Source organism: Macaca fascicularis, chromosome 10, assembly GCF_037993035.2.
Source record: "Macaca fascicularis isolate 582-1 chromosome 10, T2T-MFA8v1.1".
NCBI classification, from domain to species: domain Eukaryota; kingdom Metazoa; phylum Chordata; class Mammalia; order Primates; family Cercopithecidae; genus Macaca; species Macaca fascicularis.
Window position 1 is genome coordinate 13,064,226 of NC_088384.1, and position 16,706 is coordinate 13,080,931.

The following is a 16,706-nucleotide window of genomic DNA, read 5'->3' on the forward strand; positions in this document are numbered from 1 at the left end:
TAGAAGTTGCAAATAACCCTTCCATTCCATGGCCAGAACGTTTTGAAGTTCAGAACTAGTTTAAAGTTAACATTAAATTCACATAGAATATCCAGGGTTAACTTTACAGCTTATACATTTCAGAAATAAAGGATCTCCTGTTTAATAAATAAATTCTTATTAGGTGAATTATCATAGTCAAGATTTTTTTGCCAGGAGGAAGTTTGTAACTGTGCGTTAGAAGTTGCATTGCTAAATACATTACACTTTTTGTTGTTTAAGATATTAAACACCGCTGAGCACGGTGGCTCACACCTGTAATCCCAGCACTTGGGGAGGCTGAGGTGGGTGGATCATGAGGTCAAGAGATCGAGACCATCCTGGCTAACACTGTGAAACCCCATCTCTACTAAAAATGCAAAAAATTAACCGGGCGTGGTGGCAGGCGCCTGTAGTTCCAGCTACTTAGGAGGCTGAGGCAGGAGAATCGCTTGAACCTGGGAGGTGGAGATTGCAGTGAGCCAAGATCATGCCACTGCACTCCAGCCTGGGCGACAGAGCGAGACTCCATCTCAAAAAAAAAAAAAAGAAAAGATATTGTTGAGAAGCTCATCATGCCTTATATTAATAAAGTGATTCTCAAAGTTTTGTCTACAGATAAAAATGGTGCCTTAAAACACACCTGTGCTGCTAGACATCCAGGCAGGGTTACTCTTAAGGAAGTAGGATAGTGACTGAGCAGAGACATGAGGCGGCTTCTAAGGAGCTGGCAGCGTTCTCTTTCTCATTCTGAGTGCTGGTTACATGGACGTGTTCAGTATATGAAAATGTCATGAGCTGCACACTTAGAATCTGTGCACTCCTAGTTTCTACGTTATACTTCAATATATGCTTTGTAAATGGTCACGCAGATCTATCAGTTTACAGGACATACAGAACATTGAGGACATGTTAATTACTCCAGCCTTTTTCTATATGTCTCTGTGTTTTCTCCTCAGGGAAATGAAGAATATTGATCAAAAAGCAGCAGATAAAAAAAAGGCAAACCACATGTTCGTCCCACCTTCAGCCTTCAATGAGGAATCACCTGACAAAAAAATGAAGGGAAGTCTCCAGAGAGAAATTGAGTTTCTTTTACAGTTTGTTCCAACAAAAACCATGGGAAATGTAGAAGTGTGAACAGTGTAAGAATAAGAATTATTTTATTTTATTTTTTTGAGACAGAGTCTCACTGTCTCCTCAAGGCTGACTGCAGTGGTGCCATCATAGCTCACTGCAGCCTCCACCTCCTAGGCTCAAGCAATCCTCCCACTTCAGCCTCCTGAGTAGCTGGGACCACAGGTGTGTGCCACCACGCCCGGCTCATTTTTTATTTTTGTAGAGATGGGGGTCTCACTGTGTTGCCCAGGCTGGAAAATTCTTTTTTTTTTTTTTTTTTTTTTTTTGAGACGGAGTCTCGCTCTGTCGCCCAGGCTGGAGTGCAGTGGCCGGATCTCAGCTCACTGCAAGCTCCGCCTCCCGGGTTCACGCCATTCTCCTGCCTCAGTCTCCCGAGTAGCTGGGACTACAGGCGCCCGCCACCTCGCCCGGCTAGTTTTTTGTATTTTTTAGTAGAGATGGGGTTTCACCGTGTTAGCCAGGATGGTCTCGATCTCCTGACCTCGTGATCCGCCCGTCTCGGCCTCCCAAAGTGCTGGGATTACAGGCTTGAGCCACCGCGCCCGGCCGGAAAATTCTTAAAACATAGGAAAGAGCATATAAAAGTTCACTTATGGCCAGGCACTGTGGCTCACACCTGTAATCCCACTACTTTGGGAGGCCGAGGTGGGCAGATCATGAGGTCAAGAGATGGAGACCATCCTGGCCAACATAGTGAAACCCCACCTCTACTAAAAATACAAAAATTAGCTGGGCATGCCTGTAATCCCAGCTACTCGGGAGGCTGAGGCAGGAGAATTGCTTGAATCCGGGAGGCGGAGGTTGCAGTGAGCCAAGATCACGCCACTGCACTCCATCCTGGAGACAGAACTAGACTCCATCTCAAAAAAAAGTTCACTTTTATGTATTACTCACACTACTCTCATTTTAGTTTTAGTGTTATTATTGGTGATAGTAAGGACTACTAATGATTTGTACTTCCTCTATACCAAGCATTGGCCTATGTACTTTATGAAGTGTATGAGACAGAGCTCCTTGGTTGCATGTGCCAGGAAGCCAGCTCAAACTAGCTTAAATGGAAGGAGAATGTAGCAGCTTAAATAACTGGGAAGGCCATGACAGGCCATCTGCAGGCATATTAAACCTAAGAACTTGATATTTTCAGGCTCTTTCTCTCTCTGTCTCTTGATCCTTTTCCCTTCTGTGGGCTGAATTCTTTTTCAAGCTGCCTCTGCCTCAGGGCCATGGACAGCCCAAGTCTGTCTCATAGTCCTGACCTAAAAAGCCATGTTCACTTTGCTGGAGTACATCTTCTAGTAGTTCCCAACAAAAAAGGCATATGGGAAATATTTGAGTCTTTGCATGTCCAAAACGTCTTTTTTTTTTTTTTTTTTGAGATGGAGTCTCCTTCTGTCACCCAGGCTGCAGTGCAGTGGCACGATCTTGGCTCACTGCAACCTCCTTCTCCTGGGTTCAGGCAGTTCTCCTGCCTCAGCCTCCCCCAGTAGCTGGGACTAAAGGTGCGTGCCACCATGCCCAGCTAATTTTTTTTTTTTTTTTTTTTTTTTTAGCAGAGATGAGGTTTCACCGTGTTTGCCAGGCTAGTCTCAAACTCTTGACCTCAGGTGATCCGCCCACCTCGGCCTCCCAAAATGCTGGGATTACAGGTGTGAGCCACCATGCCCGGCCCTTTGTTCTATTTTTAAAAAATTATTTAAGAGATGAGATCTTGCTGTGTTGCCCAGGCTGGTCTGCAACTCCTGAACTCAAGTGATTCTCTGGCCTTGGCCTCCCAAAGTGCTGGGATTACAGATATGAAAAAATGTCTTTGTTCTTGATTAATATTTGGCAAATGTTTTGCTGGGAATAAAATTCTAAGTTAAAAGTCAATATTCTACAGAATTTTGGAAAATTTTTCCTGCGTCCTACTTTTGCTGCTGAGAAGTCTCATGCTATTCTGATTCCTATGGCTTCGTGGGTCACTGTTTTTCCCCCTGTGGGAACTTTTAGGATATTGTCTTCATTCTTTTTTTTTTTTTTTTTCTTTTTTTTTTTTTTTTGAGACGGAGTCTCGCTCTGTAGCCCAGGCTGGAGTGCAGTGGCGGGATCTCAGCTCACTGCAAGCTCCGCCTCCCGGGTTCATGCCATTCTCCTGCCTCAGCCTCCCGAGTAGCTGGGACTACAGGCGCCCGCCACTGTGCCTGGCTAGTTTTTTGTATTTTTTAGTAGAGACGGGGTTTCACCATGTTAGCCAGGATGGTCTCGATCTCCTGACCTCGTGATCTGCCCGTCTCGGCCTCCCAAAGTGCTGGGATTACAAGCTTGAGTCACCGCGCCCGGCCTGTCTTCATTCTTAGTATCCTGAAGTTTCCCAATGATATACTGTGGTATGAGTCCTTTTCTTAATATGCGTCACTGAGGTCGGGAGTCCTCTCAGTCCAGAGGGCAGAGTCCTCCAATTCTGAGATTTTTGCTTGTATTATTTCTTTGAAAATTCCCTTCATTTTCTTTGCTATTTCTGGAACTATGATAGTCAATTGTCAGACCTCCTGGATTGATCCTCTAATGTTCTTATCTTTCTTTATTCGCCTCTTGGCATCTGTATATATATTTCTTTTCTTTTTCAAACAACATAAATGTATTTTCTCACAGTTCTGGAGGCTAAACTCCAAAGTCAAGGTGTCAGCAGGGCCATGCTTCCTCTGCGGGGTTCAGGGTAGTCTTCCTTTGCCTCTCCCTAGCTTCGTGCGGTTGCCAACAGTCCATGGCTGTCCTTGGCTTGTAGATGCCTCACTCCAATCTCTGCCTCTGTCATCACCTGGCCTTCTTCATGTCTGTCTGCATCTATTCTTCTAAAAACAGCAGTCATATTGGATAAAGGCCCATGCTAATGTCTTCATTGAACTTGATTACATCTACAAAGACTATTTCCAAAAAAGGTGTTATTCATGGGTATTGGGGTTTACAACCTTCACATGTCTTTTGGGGAATATAATTAAACCTATAACCTCTTTCTTCTTTTTTTCTTTTTTCTTTTTTTTTTTTTTTTTTTTTTTTTTTTGAGATGGAGTCTTGCTCTGTCGCCCAGGCTGGAGTACAGTGGTGCGATCTCGGCTTACTGCAACCTCCGCTTCCCGGGTTCATGCCATTCTCCTGCCTCAGTTTCCTGAGTAGCTGGGACTACAGATGCCTGCTACCATGCCCGGCTAATTTTTTTGTATTTTTAGTAGAGACAGGGTTTCACTGTGTTAGCCAGGATGGTCTCGATCTCCTGACCTCGTGATCCGCCCATCTCGGTCTCCCAAAGTGCCGGATTACAGGCGTGAGCCATGGTGCCCAGCCCTTTTTTTTTTTTTTTTTTTTTTTTTTTTGAGACAGAGTTGCTCTGTCACCCAGGCTGGAGTGCAATGGCGCGATCTTGGCTCACTGCAACCTCTGCCTCCCAGGTTCAAATGATTCTCCTGCCTCAGCCTCCTGAGTAGCTGGGACTACAGACACGCACCACCACACCCGCCTAATCTTTGCATTTTTAGTAGAGACAGGGTTTCACCATGTTGACCAGGCTAGTTTCAAACTCCTGACCTCAGGTGATCCACCCACCTCAGCCTCCCAAAGTCCTGGAATTACAGGCATGAGCCACCACGCCTGGCTAAAATTTCTTTGTAGAGACAGGGTCTTGTTGTGTTGGCATTTTCTACATATAGAATCATGCTGTCTGTAGATAGAGATAGTTTTACTTCTTCACTTCCAATTTGGATGCCTTTTATTTCTTGCCTAATTATCTGTCTAGAGCTTCTGATACAAAGTGGAATACTAGCAGTGAAAGGACGCATTTTGTCCTGTCCCTGGTCTTAGGGAAAGGCTTTCAGTCTTTAACCATTGAGTGTGCTGTTATCTGTGGGTTTGTCATAAATGTCCATAATCATGTTAGAGTAATTCCATTCTATTCCTATTTTTTCTGAGTGTTTATTATCATGAAATGCTGTTGGTTCTTGTCAAATGCTTTCTCTGCATCATTGAGATAATTATGTGGGGTTTTCTCTTCATTCCTTTATTGTGCTCTATACCCTGATCCATTTGTGTTTCACTGAGGGGAACCACCCTCAGATTCCTGGGGTAAATCCCATTGGTCCTGGTGTATAATCCTTTTAATAGTCTGTTGGAGTCAGTTTGCTAGTATTTGTTGGAAGATCTCTGCATTTGTATTCTTAAGGAATAGTGGTCTATAATTTTCTTTTCTTGTCATTTCTTTTTCTAATTCTGGTATCAGCATGATGCCGGCCCCATAAAATGAGCTATGAAAAACTATTTGCTCTTCTATTTTTTGGAAGAGCTTGAGAAGAATTGGTGTTAATTCTTCCTTAACGGTTTGGTAGAATTCACAAATGAAGCCCTGTAGTCTTTCACTTTTCTTTGTTCAAAGGGAGATTTTTTCAATTGTTTTATTTGTTATAAGTCTATGCAGAATTTTTATTTTTTTCTTGAGTCAGTTTTGGTAATTTGTGTATTTCTATGAAGTTTTCCATTTCATACAGGCTATGTAATTTATTGGCATTTGTATTCTCTTACAAGCTTTATTTCTGTAAGGTCGGTAATCATGTTCCCATTTTCATCTATGTGTGTCCTTTTCTTGGTAGTCATTCAAACTCAGTTTGTTAATTTTATTGATAACTAACATTTTGTTTCCTTCAACTGACCTTCTATTTTTTCTATTCTCTATTTCATGTCCTCTGCTCTAATCTTAATCTCCTTCCTTCTGCCAGCTTCAGATTTAGTTTGTGCTTCTTTTGCTAACTCCACAAGTCATAAAGTGAAGTTATTGATTTGAGATGTTTCTTCTTTTTAAAACATAGGCATTTATAGCTATAAATTTCTCTCTTAGCACTGCTTTTGCTTTACTCCATAAGTTTTATTATGTTATGTTTTTGTTTTTATTTCAAAATACTTTTTAGTATGTCTTATGATTTCTCCTTCAAGTTGTAGCTTGTTCTTTCCAAATAAGGACAGTGAACCTAAATAGAAGAAGTATAGGCTGGGCACGGTGGCTCACGCCTGTAATTCCAGCAGGTTGGGAGGACAAGGTGGGCGGATCACAAGGTCAGGAGATCAAGACCATCTTGGCCAACATAGTGAAACCCCGTCTCTACTAAAAAAAAAAAAAAAATACAAAAAAAAAATTAGCTGGGCGTGGTGGTACATGCCTATAATCCCAGCTACTTGGGAGGCTGAGGCAGGAGAATCACTTGAACCCGGGAGTCAGAGGTTGCAGTGAGCCAAGATCACACCACTGCACTCCAGCCTGGTGACAGAGCGATACTCCATCTCAAAAAAAAAAAGAAAGAAAGAAAGAAAGAAAGAAAAAAAGAAATGTGATGCTTTCGTGAAATATTAAAGGAAGTCCTTTAGGCTTGTGAGACTAGTCTCCATGCCATAGCCCAGCATATATATTCTGAAGATTCACATCTGGAGGTGTAAAGCAGTAGGGAACACAGAGTTAGAAAACACAATCCAGGTTTTCAGCATCACCAGAGGGATGTCACCTCCAATGGAGTAGTACCTGCTTGCTGCCTAGAGGTTTGTGGGGCCCAGCTCAGATCCCATGCAGCAGTGTTCCTGTCAGTACTGGTGAAAGATGAAGGGTGGAGGCACCGGGGATGTGGAAGCCGTGGATGCCAGCTGTCCTACTCGACCACTTTCTCTGGAGGCAGGAGCACGCCCTCAATATTCCATGCACACAAGGATCACCACTGGCCACGCCACTGCTCACATGCAGTCTTTGAAGAAATTACATTTGTAAATTAATTTTTGTTTTTATTTGTTTGTTTCACCCACAGGAGGGGAAAGGAGGAGAGGAAAAGAGAAGAGAAGCAGAAGTTGAACATTTCCTTCCACTCACCAAGCCCTGAGGAGCTCCGCAACCTAGAACCAGGAAGCGCCTACAGAATCTGTGATATTTCTGCTATGAGGTGGAGTGGAAGAACAAGAAAATAAGAAAATTGTAGCCAAAGACTGAGAAATAGGAATCACGATTTCACCATAGGGGAAAGATTCCATTGTAGTTTTTCTAGGCTGAGTGAAAAGCAGGAGTAGAGAGTTGGTGCTTGGGTCACTACATGTATTCATACATTTACTCTTTCACTCAGTATTTTATTAAATGCACGTTGGTAAGTACGTTACAAATATGACCTCATACAAAGGTTAAACTTTCATACCAGCCATATGAAGTAGGGATTATGCACTGCATTTTACACAGCGGCAAGCCCAGGTTTAGAAAGGTTTCTGAAGTTCTCTGCTGTAGACACTGGGTAATTAACACTAGATAAGACACAGTCCCTGTTCTCAAGGGAGTCACCATCTGGTAGAGGGAAGACAGACGTATCAACACATTAAATGCTCTAAGTATTGGACAGAGGAAAATGAAGGCAGAAGCCTGGGAGTCACACAGAAACACTTTACAGATGTCATGTCCATGGGCCGAGTTTAGAAAAGACAAGATGTTTGCCAGGCGGAAGGAGGGCATATTGGAAAGAGGCCGGCAAGCCCAGTGGTTAGAGGAGCAGGGGGCAAAGGCTCAGAGGGAGCATAATAGAAGCGCCTATCAAATTATCAAATTAATAGTTCTACAAAGCTTGTTACAAAAAATTGCACTCCTCTAGGCCGCTTTTCCTTTTCCCCCACAACACTTTCCTCTATTTTTTTTTTTACTTTCCTTTTTTTTAACTGATCATTTTGGTATTTTTTCTCCACTGTATATCTAAATACCACACTGCTGCAGCTTCTTCTTTTTTGTTTGTGGTGTGTGTGTTTGTTTGAGACGGAGTCTCACTCTGTTGCACAGGCTGGAGTGCAGTGGCGTGATCTTGGCTCACTACAACCTCCACCTCCTGGGTTCAAGTGATTCTCCTGCCTCAGCCTCCCAAGTAGCTGGGATTACAGGCATCTGCCGCCAGGTAGGTCCTTCAGGAGGTATTACAGAAGAAGGCATTGTTATCATAGGTGATGACAGCTGCATGCATGTGATTACCCTAGAGACATTCCAGTGGGACAAAGATGTGGAGGTGGAAGACAGTGATATTAATGATCCTGACCCTGTGTAGGCCTAGGCTACTGTGTGTGTTTGTGTCTTCATCTTTAACCACATAAATTTTAGGTTAAAAAAAAAAAATTGGCCGGGCACGGTGGCTCACGTCTATAATCTCAGCACTTTGGAAGGCCGAGGCAGGTGGATCACTTGAGGTCAGAAGTTCAAGACCAGCCTGGCCAACATGGTGAAACTCTGTCTCTACTAAAAATACAAAAATTTGCCGGGCGTGGTAGCACACACCTGTAATCCCAGCTACTCGGGAGGCTGAAGCGGGAGAATTGCATGAAGTTGGGAGGCGGAGGTTGCAGTGAGCCGAGATAGTGCCACTGCACTCCAGCCTGGGTGACAAAGCAAGACTCCATCTCAAAAAAAAAAAAAAAAAAAGCCAGGCATGGTGACTCATGCCTGTAATCCCAGCACTTTGGGAGGCTGAGATGTGTGGATCACAAGGTCAGGAGATTGACACCATCCTGGCTAACACGGTGAAACCCCGTCTCTACCGAAAATGCAAAAATTAGCTGGGCGTGGTGGCACACGCCTGTAATTCCAACTACTCAGGAGGCTGAAGCAGGAGAATCACTTGAACCCAGGAGGCGGAGGTTGCAGTGAGCCGAGATGGCACCATTGCACTCCAGCTTGGGCAAGAAGAGCGAAACTCCGTCTCAAAAAAAAAAAAAAGAAAAGAAAAAAAAAGAAGCATTTTTAAAATAGAAAAAACTCATAAGGATATAAAGAAAGAAAATATTGTTGTTGTATAGTTATACAATGTGTTTGTGTTTTAAGCTACTCCAAAAGAGTTTAAAAGTTTAAAAGAATTAAAGTTTATAAAATAAAAAAGTTACAATAAGCTAAGGTTAATTTATTATTAAAGAAAAATATTTTTGTATAAATTTAGTGTAGCCTAAATGTACAGTGCTTATAAAGTCTACAGTATAGTAATGTCCTAGGTCTTCACACTCACTCACTGACTCACCCAGAGCAATTTCCAGCTCCATTTATTATAAATGCCCATTTATTATAAGCTCCATTTATTGTAAGTGCCCTATGTAGTTGTACTGTTTTTTTATCTTTTTTTTTCTTTTTTTTTTTTTTGAGACGGAGTCTTGCTCTGTCACCCAGGCTGGAGTGCTGTGGCCGGATCTCAGCTCACTGCAAGCTCCGCCTCCCAGGTTTACGCCATTCTCCTGCCTCAGCCTCCCGAGTAGCTGGGACTATAGGCGCCCGCCACCTCGCCCGGCTAGTTTTTTGTATTTTTTTAGTAGAGACGGGGTTTAACCGTGTTCGCCAGGATGGTCTCGATCTCCTGACCTCGTGATCCGCCCGTCTCGGCCTCCCAAAGTGCTGGGATTACAGGCTTGAGCCACCGCGCCCGGCCTTTTTTTTATCTTTTATACTATATTTTTACTGTACCTTGTGTATGTTTAGATATGTTCAGATACACAAATATTTACCATAGTGTGATAGTTGCCTACATTATTCAGTACAGCAACATGCTGTACAGGCTTATAGCCTAGGAGCAATAGGCTATCCCATGTAGCCTAGGCCTGTAGTCAGGTATAGCACAGAGTATACTAGGTCTGTGTAAGTACACTCTATACTGTTCACACAATGACCAAGTCGCCCAGTAATGCATTTCTCAGAGTATATCCCCACTGTTAAGTGACACGTGACTGTGTGTGTATATATACGTGTGTAAATATATATACACACATAATATACAGTATTTAATATGTAAAACATTTATATTTAACTTTTATGTGTATATATAACCCATAAAATATGTATAAAACACATACATGTTTATATTTATGTATATATAAAATCCTTTTGGGCTTTGTCATTTGTTGTCTATCTTATACATGTATGTTATATATCAATATATTAAAAGTTTATATAAATGGTTATTTATAAAAGAAGTTTAAGTTAAACCAGAAATTCATTTGTGCCTAGATATTTGTACTTCTTTAAATCTTGTTCCAAGTAATGTGTTCCTTTAAAGCCTATATGTAAATGAAAATATTTACTATTTAGTTTCTTTCTTTTTTTTTGAGATGGAGTCTCGCTCTGTCACCAATCTGGAGTGCAGTGGTGCGATCTTGGCTCACTGCAACCTCCCCCTCACGGGTTCAAGCGATTCTCCTGCCTCAGCCTCCTGAGTAGCTGGGACTGCAAATGCATGCCATTGCACCCAACAATAAGTCAAGTTTTTGCCCTGACATTTCATTTATCTAGAACTTGGATAGATTTTTCTAGAACTTGCATGGAGTCTAATTTTTTCTCAGAACAGTACTCAAGTAGGTGAACAGAAATTGGTAGCATGTGAGCAATAACAGGACATTTAGCCACCTGGCTGTGGTATATTGGATTATGGTTAAATAAACTATATTTATGAAATTTAAAAGGTGCAAGGGAAGAAAACATGATTAAAAAAAAAAAAAGGACAGACTAAGACTGAAGTGAGTATCAACTGTTAATCACGACACTTAGGTTAGAATGACCTGTTTATGCCTTTTTCTTCCGTACGTACAACAGAAAGCAAGATAGGTCACCAGCAGCTCTACTGGAGCCACCCATGAAAATTTGGCCAGTGTTCGTGCTCTTGTCATGTCTGCCCAAACCAGCAAGGTCTGATTCAGAAATACGGCCTCAGCCGGGTACGGTGGCTCACGCCTGTAATCCCAGCACTTTGGGAGGCTGAGGCAGGCGGATTACTTGAGGTCGAGAGTTCCAAACCAGCCTGGCTAACATGGCAAAACCCTGTCTCTACTAAAAATACAGAAATTAGCTGGCATGGTGGCAGGCCCCTGTAATCCCAGCTACTCAGGAGGCTGAGGCAGGAGAATCACTTGAACCCAGAAGGCGGAGGTTGCAGTGAGCCGAGATGGCACCACTGCACTCCAGCCTGGGCGAAAGAGCAAGACTCTATCTCAAAAAAAAAAAAAAAAAAAAAAAAAAAAAGAAAAGAAAAGAAAGAAAACGAAAAGAAAAGAAAAAGAAAAAAAAGATGGCCTTAATGTGTGCTGCCAGTCAGTACACAAAGGATATAGGTTTCATTAAGTTGGACTAAGTGATCTTCCTTGAATAGATTATCCAAGGCATCCACTCAATGAAAGAAAAAAACTCTTTTTACATAAAATAAAAATTTAATTTTTTGGTTTTTCTTTTTTATTGAGATGGAGTCTCCCTCTGCTGCCAGGCTGGAGTGCAGTGGCATGATCTCAGCTCACTGCAATCTCTGACTCCCTGATTCAAGCAATTCTCCTGCCTCAGCCTCCTGAGTAGCTGGGATTACAGGCACGCTCCACCACACCCAGCTAATTTTTGTATTTTTAGTAAAGACGGGGTTTCACCATGTTTGCCAGGATGGTCTCGATCTCCTGACCTCGTGATCCGCCTGCCCTGGCCTCCTAAAGTGCTGGGATTACATGCGTGAGCCACTGCAACTGGCCTAAAAAAATTATTTTTAAAGGAACAACCTGTTTATGGGTCTGCGTCTCCCAAGCATTGTTGCTTTCCACAGCAGAGACTTAGTCACCTTTCTATCTGTGTGCTTAGCACAGTGCACACTATTTTTCCTTTAATGTATTTTTCACAATTCTGCTTATATAGTTCTTTGTATAAAATCTATCTTTCCTACTAGACCGTGAGCTCTGTAACAGCTGTGAAATAACCAACTCTTTCTTTGCCAGGACATGGAAACTAGTACAACCAAATATTTCCATGAGCTTTAAATATTTATCAATAGCCTTAAAATTGTCCTTTCAATCAATGATTATACATCCAGAAATCTACCCTAAGAAAAGGGATCCTCAGCCAGGTGCAGTGGCTCATGCCTGTAATCCCAGCACTTTGGGAGGCCAATGTGAGAGGACTGCTTGAGCCCAGGAGTTCAAGACCAGCCTTGGCAACATAGTGAGACCCCATCTCTATTTTTTTTATTATAAATAAATAAAAGTAATCCTAAAAAATAAACTATGCAAAAAGATGCTGACACTAATTAGTAATGTCCAATAATAGGGAAATTGTTAATAATACATTCAATGAAATATTATGCAACCATTTAAAATTATGCTTAAGACATGGAAAAATGCTTACTAGGCAACTGAAAAAGTAGGATTAGAAATTACCTGCTCACACCTGTAATCCCAGCACTTTGGGAGGCTGAGGAGGGCAGATCATGAGGTCAGGAGATCGAGACCATCCTGGCCAACACGGTGAAACCCCGTCTCTACTAAAAATACAAAAATTAGCTGGGCATCGTGGCACGGACCTGTAATCCCAGCTACTCAGGAGGCTGAGGCAGGAGAATCGCTTGAACCAGGGAGTCAGAGGTTGCAGTGAGCTGAGATCATGCCACTGCACTCCAGGCTGGTGACAGAGTGAGATTCAGTCTCAAAAAAAAAAAAAAAAAAAAAAGAAGTACATATTCAAAACTATATACAACTTTTGCCTTTTATTTTGCTAATCATTGCTTCGAATAAAGATGGGAACTTTGGTTTTTGATTTTTTGGTTCATAATCTTACAGATTTTTTTTTTTCTTCTTTCTACTTTTCTGGTTTTTTCTGTAAACCTATAGTAAACCCCTTTAGGTTAATGCAAATCCACACACTGCAGAATTAGTATCTTTCAGAATATTCCCTCTGCTGAGGCAAGAAACACAATATTTGAAATGTCTATGTAATCTAGAAGTGTAAGAAAAAACAGCATGACAAGATTGATGGAACTAGAATACTGAGGAAAAAAAGAGAAAGTTTGGCAAATGTAAGAGGTGTTTTACTAGTCATTCATTCTCCAAATAAGTATTGAACTCCAGCTAAATGCAATCTCTTAAGTTAGTACTTATTCCCTCTTATTACCTGACTAATGAATTACTCATGGGTGTCAGCCTCTAATGCCATGTTCCCCAGTTACCCACAAACTGAATAAGATGTCCCTCCCATGCGTTCCTATGGCACCCCCTATGCCTTCTTGTAACTGGAGGTGAATAATGTAAGGCCCTAGGTTAAAATTTTAATCGACTCTTTACAAACAGCAGTCATTTTAAGCCTTTATGTAGCCAGGGGAAGGAGCCACTAAGAGGTACACGTCTCAGCAATAGGCTACAAGTACCTTATTCTTAAAGGCAAATTATTTGAAAATGGAGATAAAGAAATGGAACACTGCTGGACACAATGGCTCATGCCTGTAAACCCAGCACTCTGGGAGGCTGAGATAGGAGGATCACTTGAGCCCAGAAGTTTGAGACTAGGGCAACATGGTGAAACCACATCTCTACAAAAAAAAATACCAAAAAATTAGCTGGATGTGGTGGCTTGTGCCTGTAGTGCCAGCTCTTTGGGAGGCTGAGGTGGGAGGATCGCTTGAGCCTGGGAGATTGAGGCTGCTGTGAGCCAAGATCTTACCACTGTACTCTAGCCTGGGTGACAGAGGGAGACCCTGACTCAAAAACAAAAAGCAAAACAAAACAAACAAATATGTTTAAGGGGAATTCTACCCAGTGAAATTTGTACGTGATGAGCCTTCATTCTTTAGTTCTCTACTAAAGCATTTCTCAAATTCAAGCTCTTGAAATTTCAAGAATATGTATCAGCAAGCATCACTTTGTAGAAGCCCAACTATATGTGCTGGAATCCTGTGCCTCTATTTGGTTATAAGGTGACTGTCCACAGAGGGGCAGTAAAGTGTAATAGTTTAAAATTCAGGTCTTAGGCCGGGCGCGGTGGCTCAAGCCTGTAATCCCAGCACTTCGGGAGGCCGAGACGGGCGGATCACGAGGTCAGGAGATCGAGACCATCCTGGCTAACACGGTGAAACACCGTCTCTACTAAAAAATACAAAAAACTAGCCGGGCGAGGTGGCGGGCGCCTGTAGTCCCAGCTACTTGGGAGGCTGAGGCAGGAGAATGGCGTGAACCCGGGAGGCGGAGCTTGCAGTGCTGAGATCCGGCCACTGCACTCCAGCCTGGGTGACAGAGCAAGACTCCGTCTCAAAAAAAATAAAAATAAAAAAAAAATAAAATAAAATTCAGGTCTTAACTATAATCCCACTGCCTATTTCTTTATTTCTTAAAATATTATAAAAATGACATAAAATTTTAAAATTATATAGAGAAATTGTGGACTTCCTGAAGGATTTGAAAAATTAGGCAAGCTATGTTATCCAGTTAATAATTGACACAAAAGCTCTGGTTTGCCATGGTCTATATTGTGGATAGGAAAGTACCATTTTGCCATGCAGGATATATATTTTTAAATATAAGCATACTTATCAATTTTTCTTTTCCTTTTTTTTTTTTTTTTTTTTTTTTTGAGACATCTCACTCTGTCTCCCAGGCTAGAGTGCAGTGGCACGATCTTGGCTTACTGCAGCTTCTGCCTCCTGGGTTCAAGCAATTCTCCTGCCTTAGCCTCCCGAGTAGCTGGGATTACAGGTATGTGCTACCATGCCCGGCTAATTTTTGTATTTTTAGTAGAGACAGGGATTCACCATGTTGGCCAGGCTGGCCTCGAACTCCTGACCTCGTGATCCACCTGCCTTGGACTCCCAAAGTGTTGGGATTACAGGCGTGAGCCTCCGCACCCAGCCACTTATTATCAGTCTTTCATGGCTTCTGAGTTTTGTATCATACTTAAAAAGATGTTCCTTATTACAAAGTAATTTTGAATGTCCCATATTTTCTTCTAGTACTTTTATTATTTTATTGTTCAGATTTAATTTTTTTATCTGTCTGGAATTTATTTTGGTATAATGTGTAAAGTGTGGTTCCAATTTTATTTTTCTTCCAGATGGTTACCTAGTTGTTCTAACACTATTCACTGAATTCATCATTTCTCCACTGATTTGAAATGCCACCTTCATGATATTCAGAGTTTTTGTATGATACGAAAGACTAATTTTTTTTGGTTCCGATTTGAGTGGAAAGGTCTTCATGTGCACTTTTTAACTGCCCCAGAGTTTGTTGTTGTTTTAAACATTTTAAAAGTTGTCTCTAACCATCAATATGATACCCAAATAAGATCTTTCTCCTCCCTTCATGAATTTGTCATTACCCAGCTCATTTTAGTTTCTTTAAGTGTACTGCACACAACCTTCAAATATTATGAACATTTCTCTCTCCCAGCTGTCACTACACCAAACTACATATGTTATATTTCCCTAAATCATCTTGCTGTGCTCTTTGCAGCTCTTCTGTAGACTGTTGATGTCTTCACCTAACGAGTTGCTCAAAAGTTCCCATAATTATTTAGGTGAGGCCTCAGAGTGAAAGCCTTTCATCACTATCCAGTTCCTTCCCCAAATGGGCATTCATTTCCATATAACAGGGACGGCTATGTTTGGGCGAAAATAACAGATTTGGAAGCACAATGGCAGTTATTTGTTGGATCTTGAAACGATCCACCTGTTGGGGGCGGGGGAGCGTCCTACACAAAAATGCCAACTGCTATTGTGGGAATGTTTTGCTATTTATTCCAGCAAAATGATTCAGACAGAAAAAACAAAAAAGGATCGCCCTGTACTAGGTCTTGAACCCAAAGAACTGTTTGCACAGAGATTCATCCAAGATACATCACAGCCTCCACCTCGGCAGCTGCTCTCTCAAATGTTTCCTGACTCTCCTCAAGTCAGTCTCCGCGTGAGGGGAGGAGGAGGACGCTGCCAGCGATGGCGCTGCTGGCACGAAGGCTGGCCTGCGACTTCTATTTAAAAGCCGAACCAAAATATACTTGGCGTCTGTGGTCTATTTAAAACTTCAAGTTAAGACAGAGAAAAAAATTACTCTCCATCCTGAATGGGCCTTGGGTATCTCAATCACAGACAAGAGTGGCAAATGGTGAGAGTCAGAAAGTGGGAAATTAGGAACGCTGAGGGAGCACGGCCAAACTCTGAAGCCAGGCATGAAAACCCGGAGGCGAAAGACAAGTCATGGGCAGCGGCGGCGGGGGGAAAGGGGCCCGGATTCGACCTTCTAACCCAAGGCTCCATCTGCGACCCTCGCGACCAAGACCTATTGCCAACGTCAGCCACCTCTGCTCAGCGCCCCTCCCCCGACTCAAGGCGTCCTCCTCAGAACCCTTGCCTCAGGGTCCTCTCCCGGACTTTAGCGAGGTGCTCAGTTCGAGGGACGCCCCAACTCAACGGTCTCCTCCCTTCAAGGCCCCGCTCCTCAGGGCGCTCCCTCCACAGCGCCCCTCCCTCACTCCCTCACCTCAGCGCGCCACGCGCCGGAGGCTCCTCTTGGTTTCCCGCCCCTCAGTCCTCGCCCCGCCCCCTCGCCCTGCGCCCTGCCCCGACTCTCCCCTCGCTACGCCCCCTGCAGGCCACGCCCTCTGGTTCCCCCAACTGTGAGCCCGCTCTTCCCCCGCCCCTCCTTCTTCGCCCCGCCCCCATAGCTCCCCTCCCCGCGTCGCCCCCTGTGGGCCCGCCCGCTCCCCGCCCTTCCACCCTCACCTCGCCTCCTCACCCTGCGCCCCGCCCCGGCCCCTT

General features: G+C 43.0%; 1 protein-coding gene across 1 annotated transcript in view; it reads left to right on the plus strand.

Annotated features, from left to right (window-relative positions):
* FAM227A (family with sequence similarity 227 member A) overlaps positions 1–7,179 on the plus strand; it is a 72,930-nt gene extending 65,751 nt beyond the window's left edge. The window contains exons 16-17 of the mRNA XM_074003751.1: positions 978–1,077; positions 6,966–7,179. Coding sequence (XP_073859852.1) covers positions 978–1,077; positions 6,966–7,043 — 178 coding nt within the window. The 3' untranslated portion in view covers positions 7,044–7,179. The remainder of the gene's footprint in view (positions 1–977; positions 1,078–6,965) is intronic.
* Positions 7,180–16,706: the final 9,527 nt, after the last annotated feature.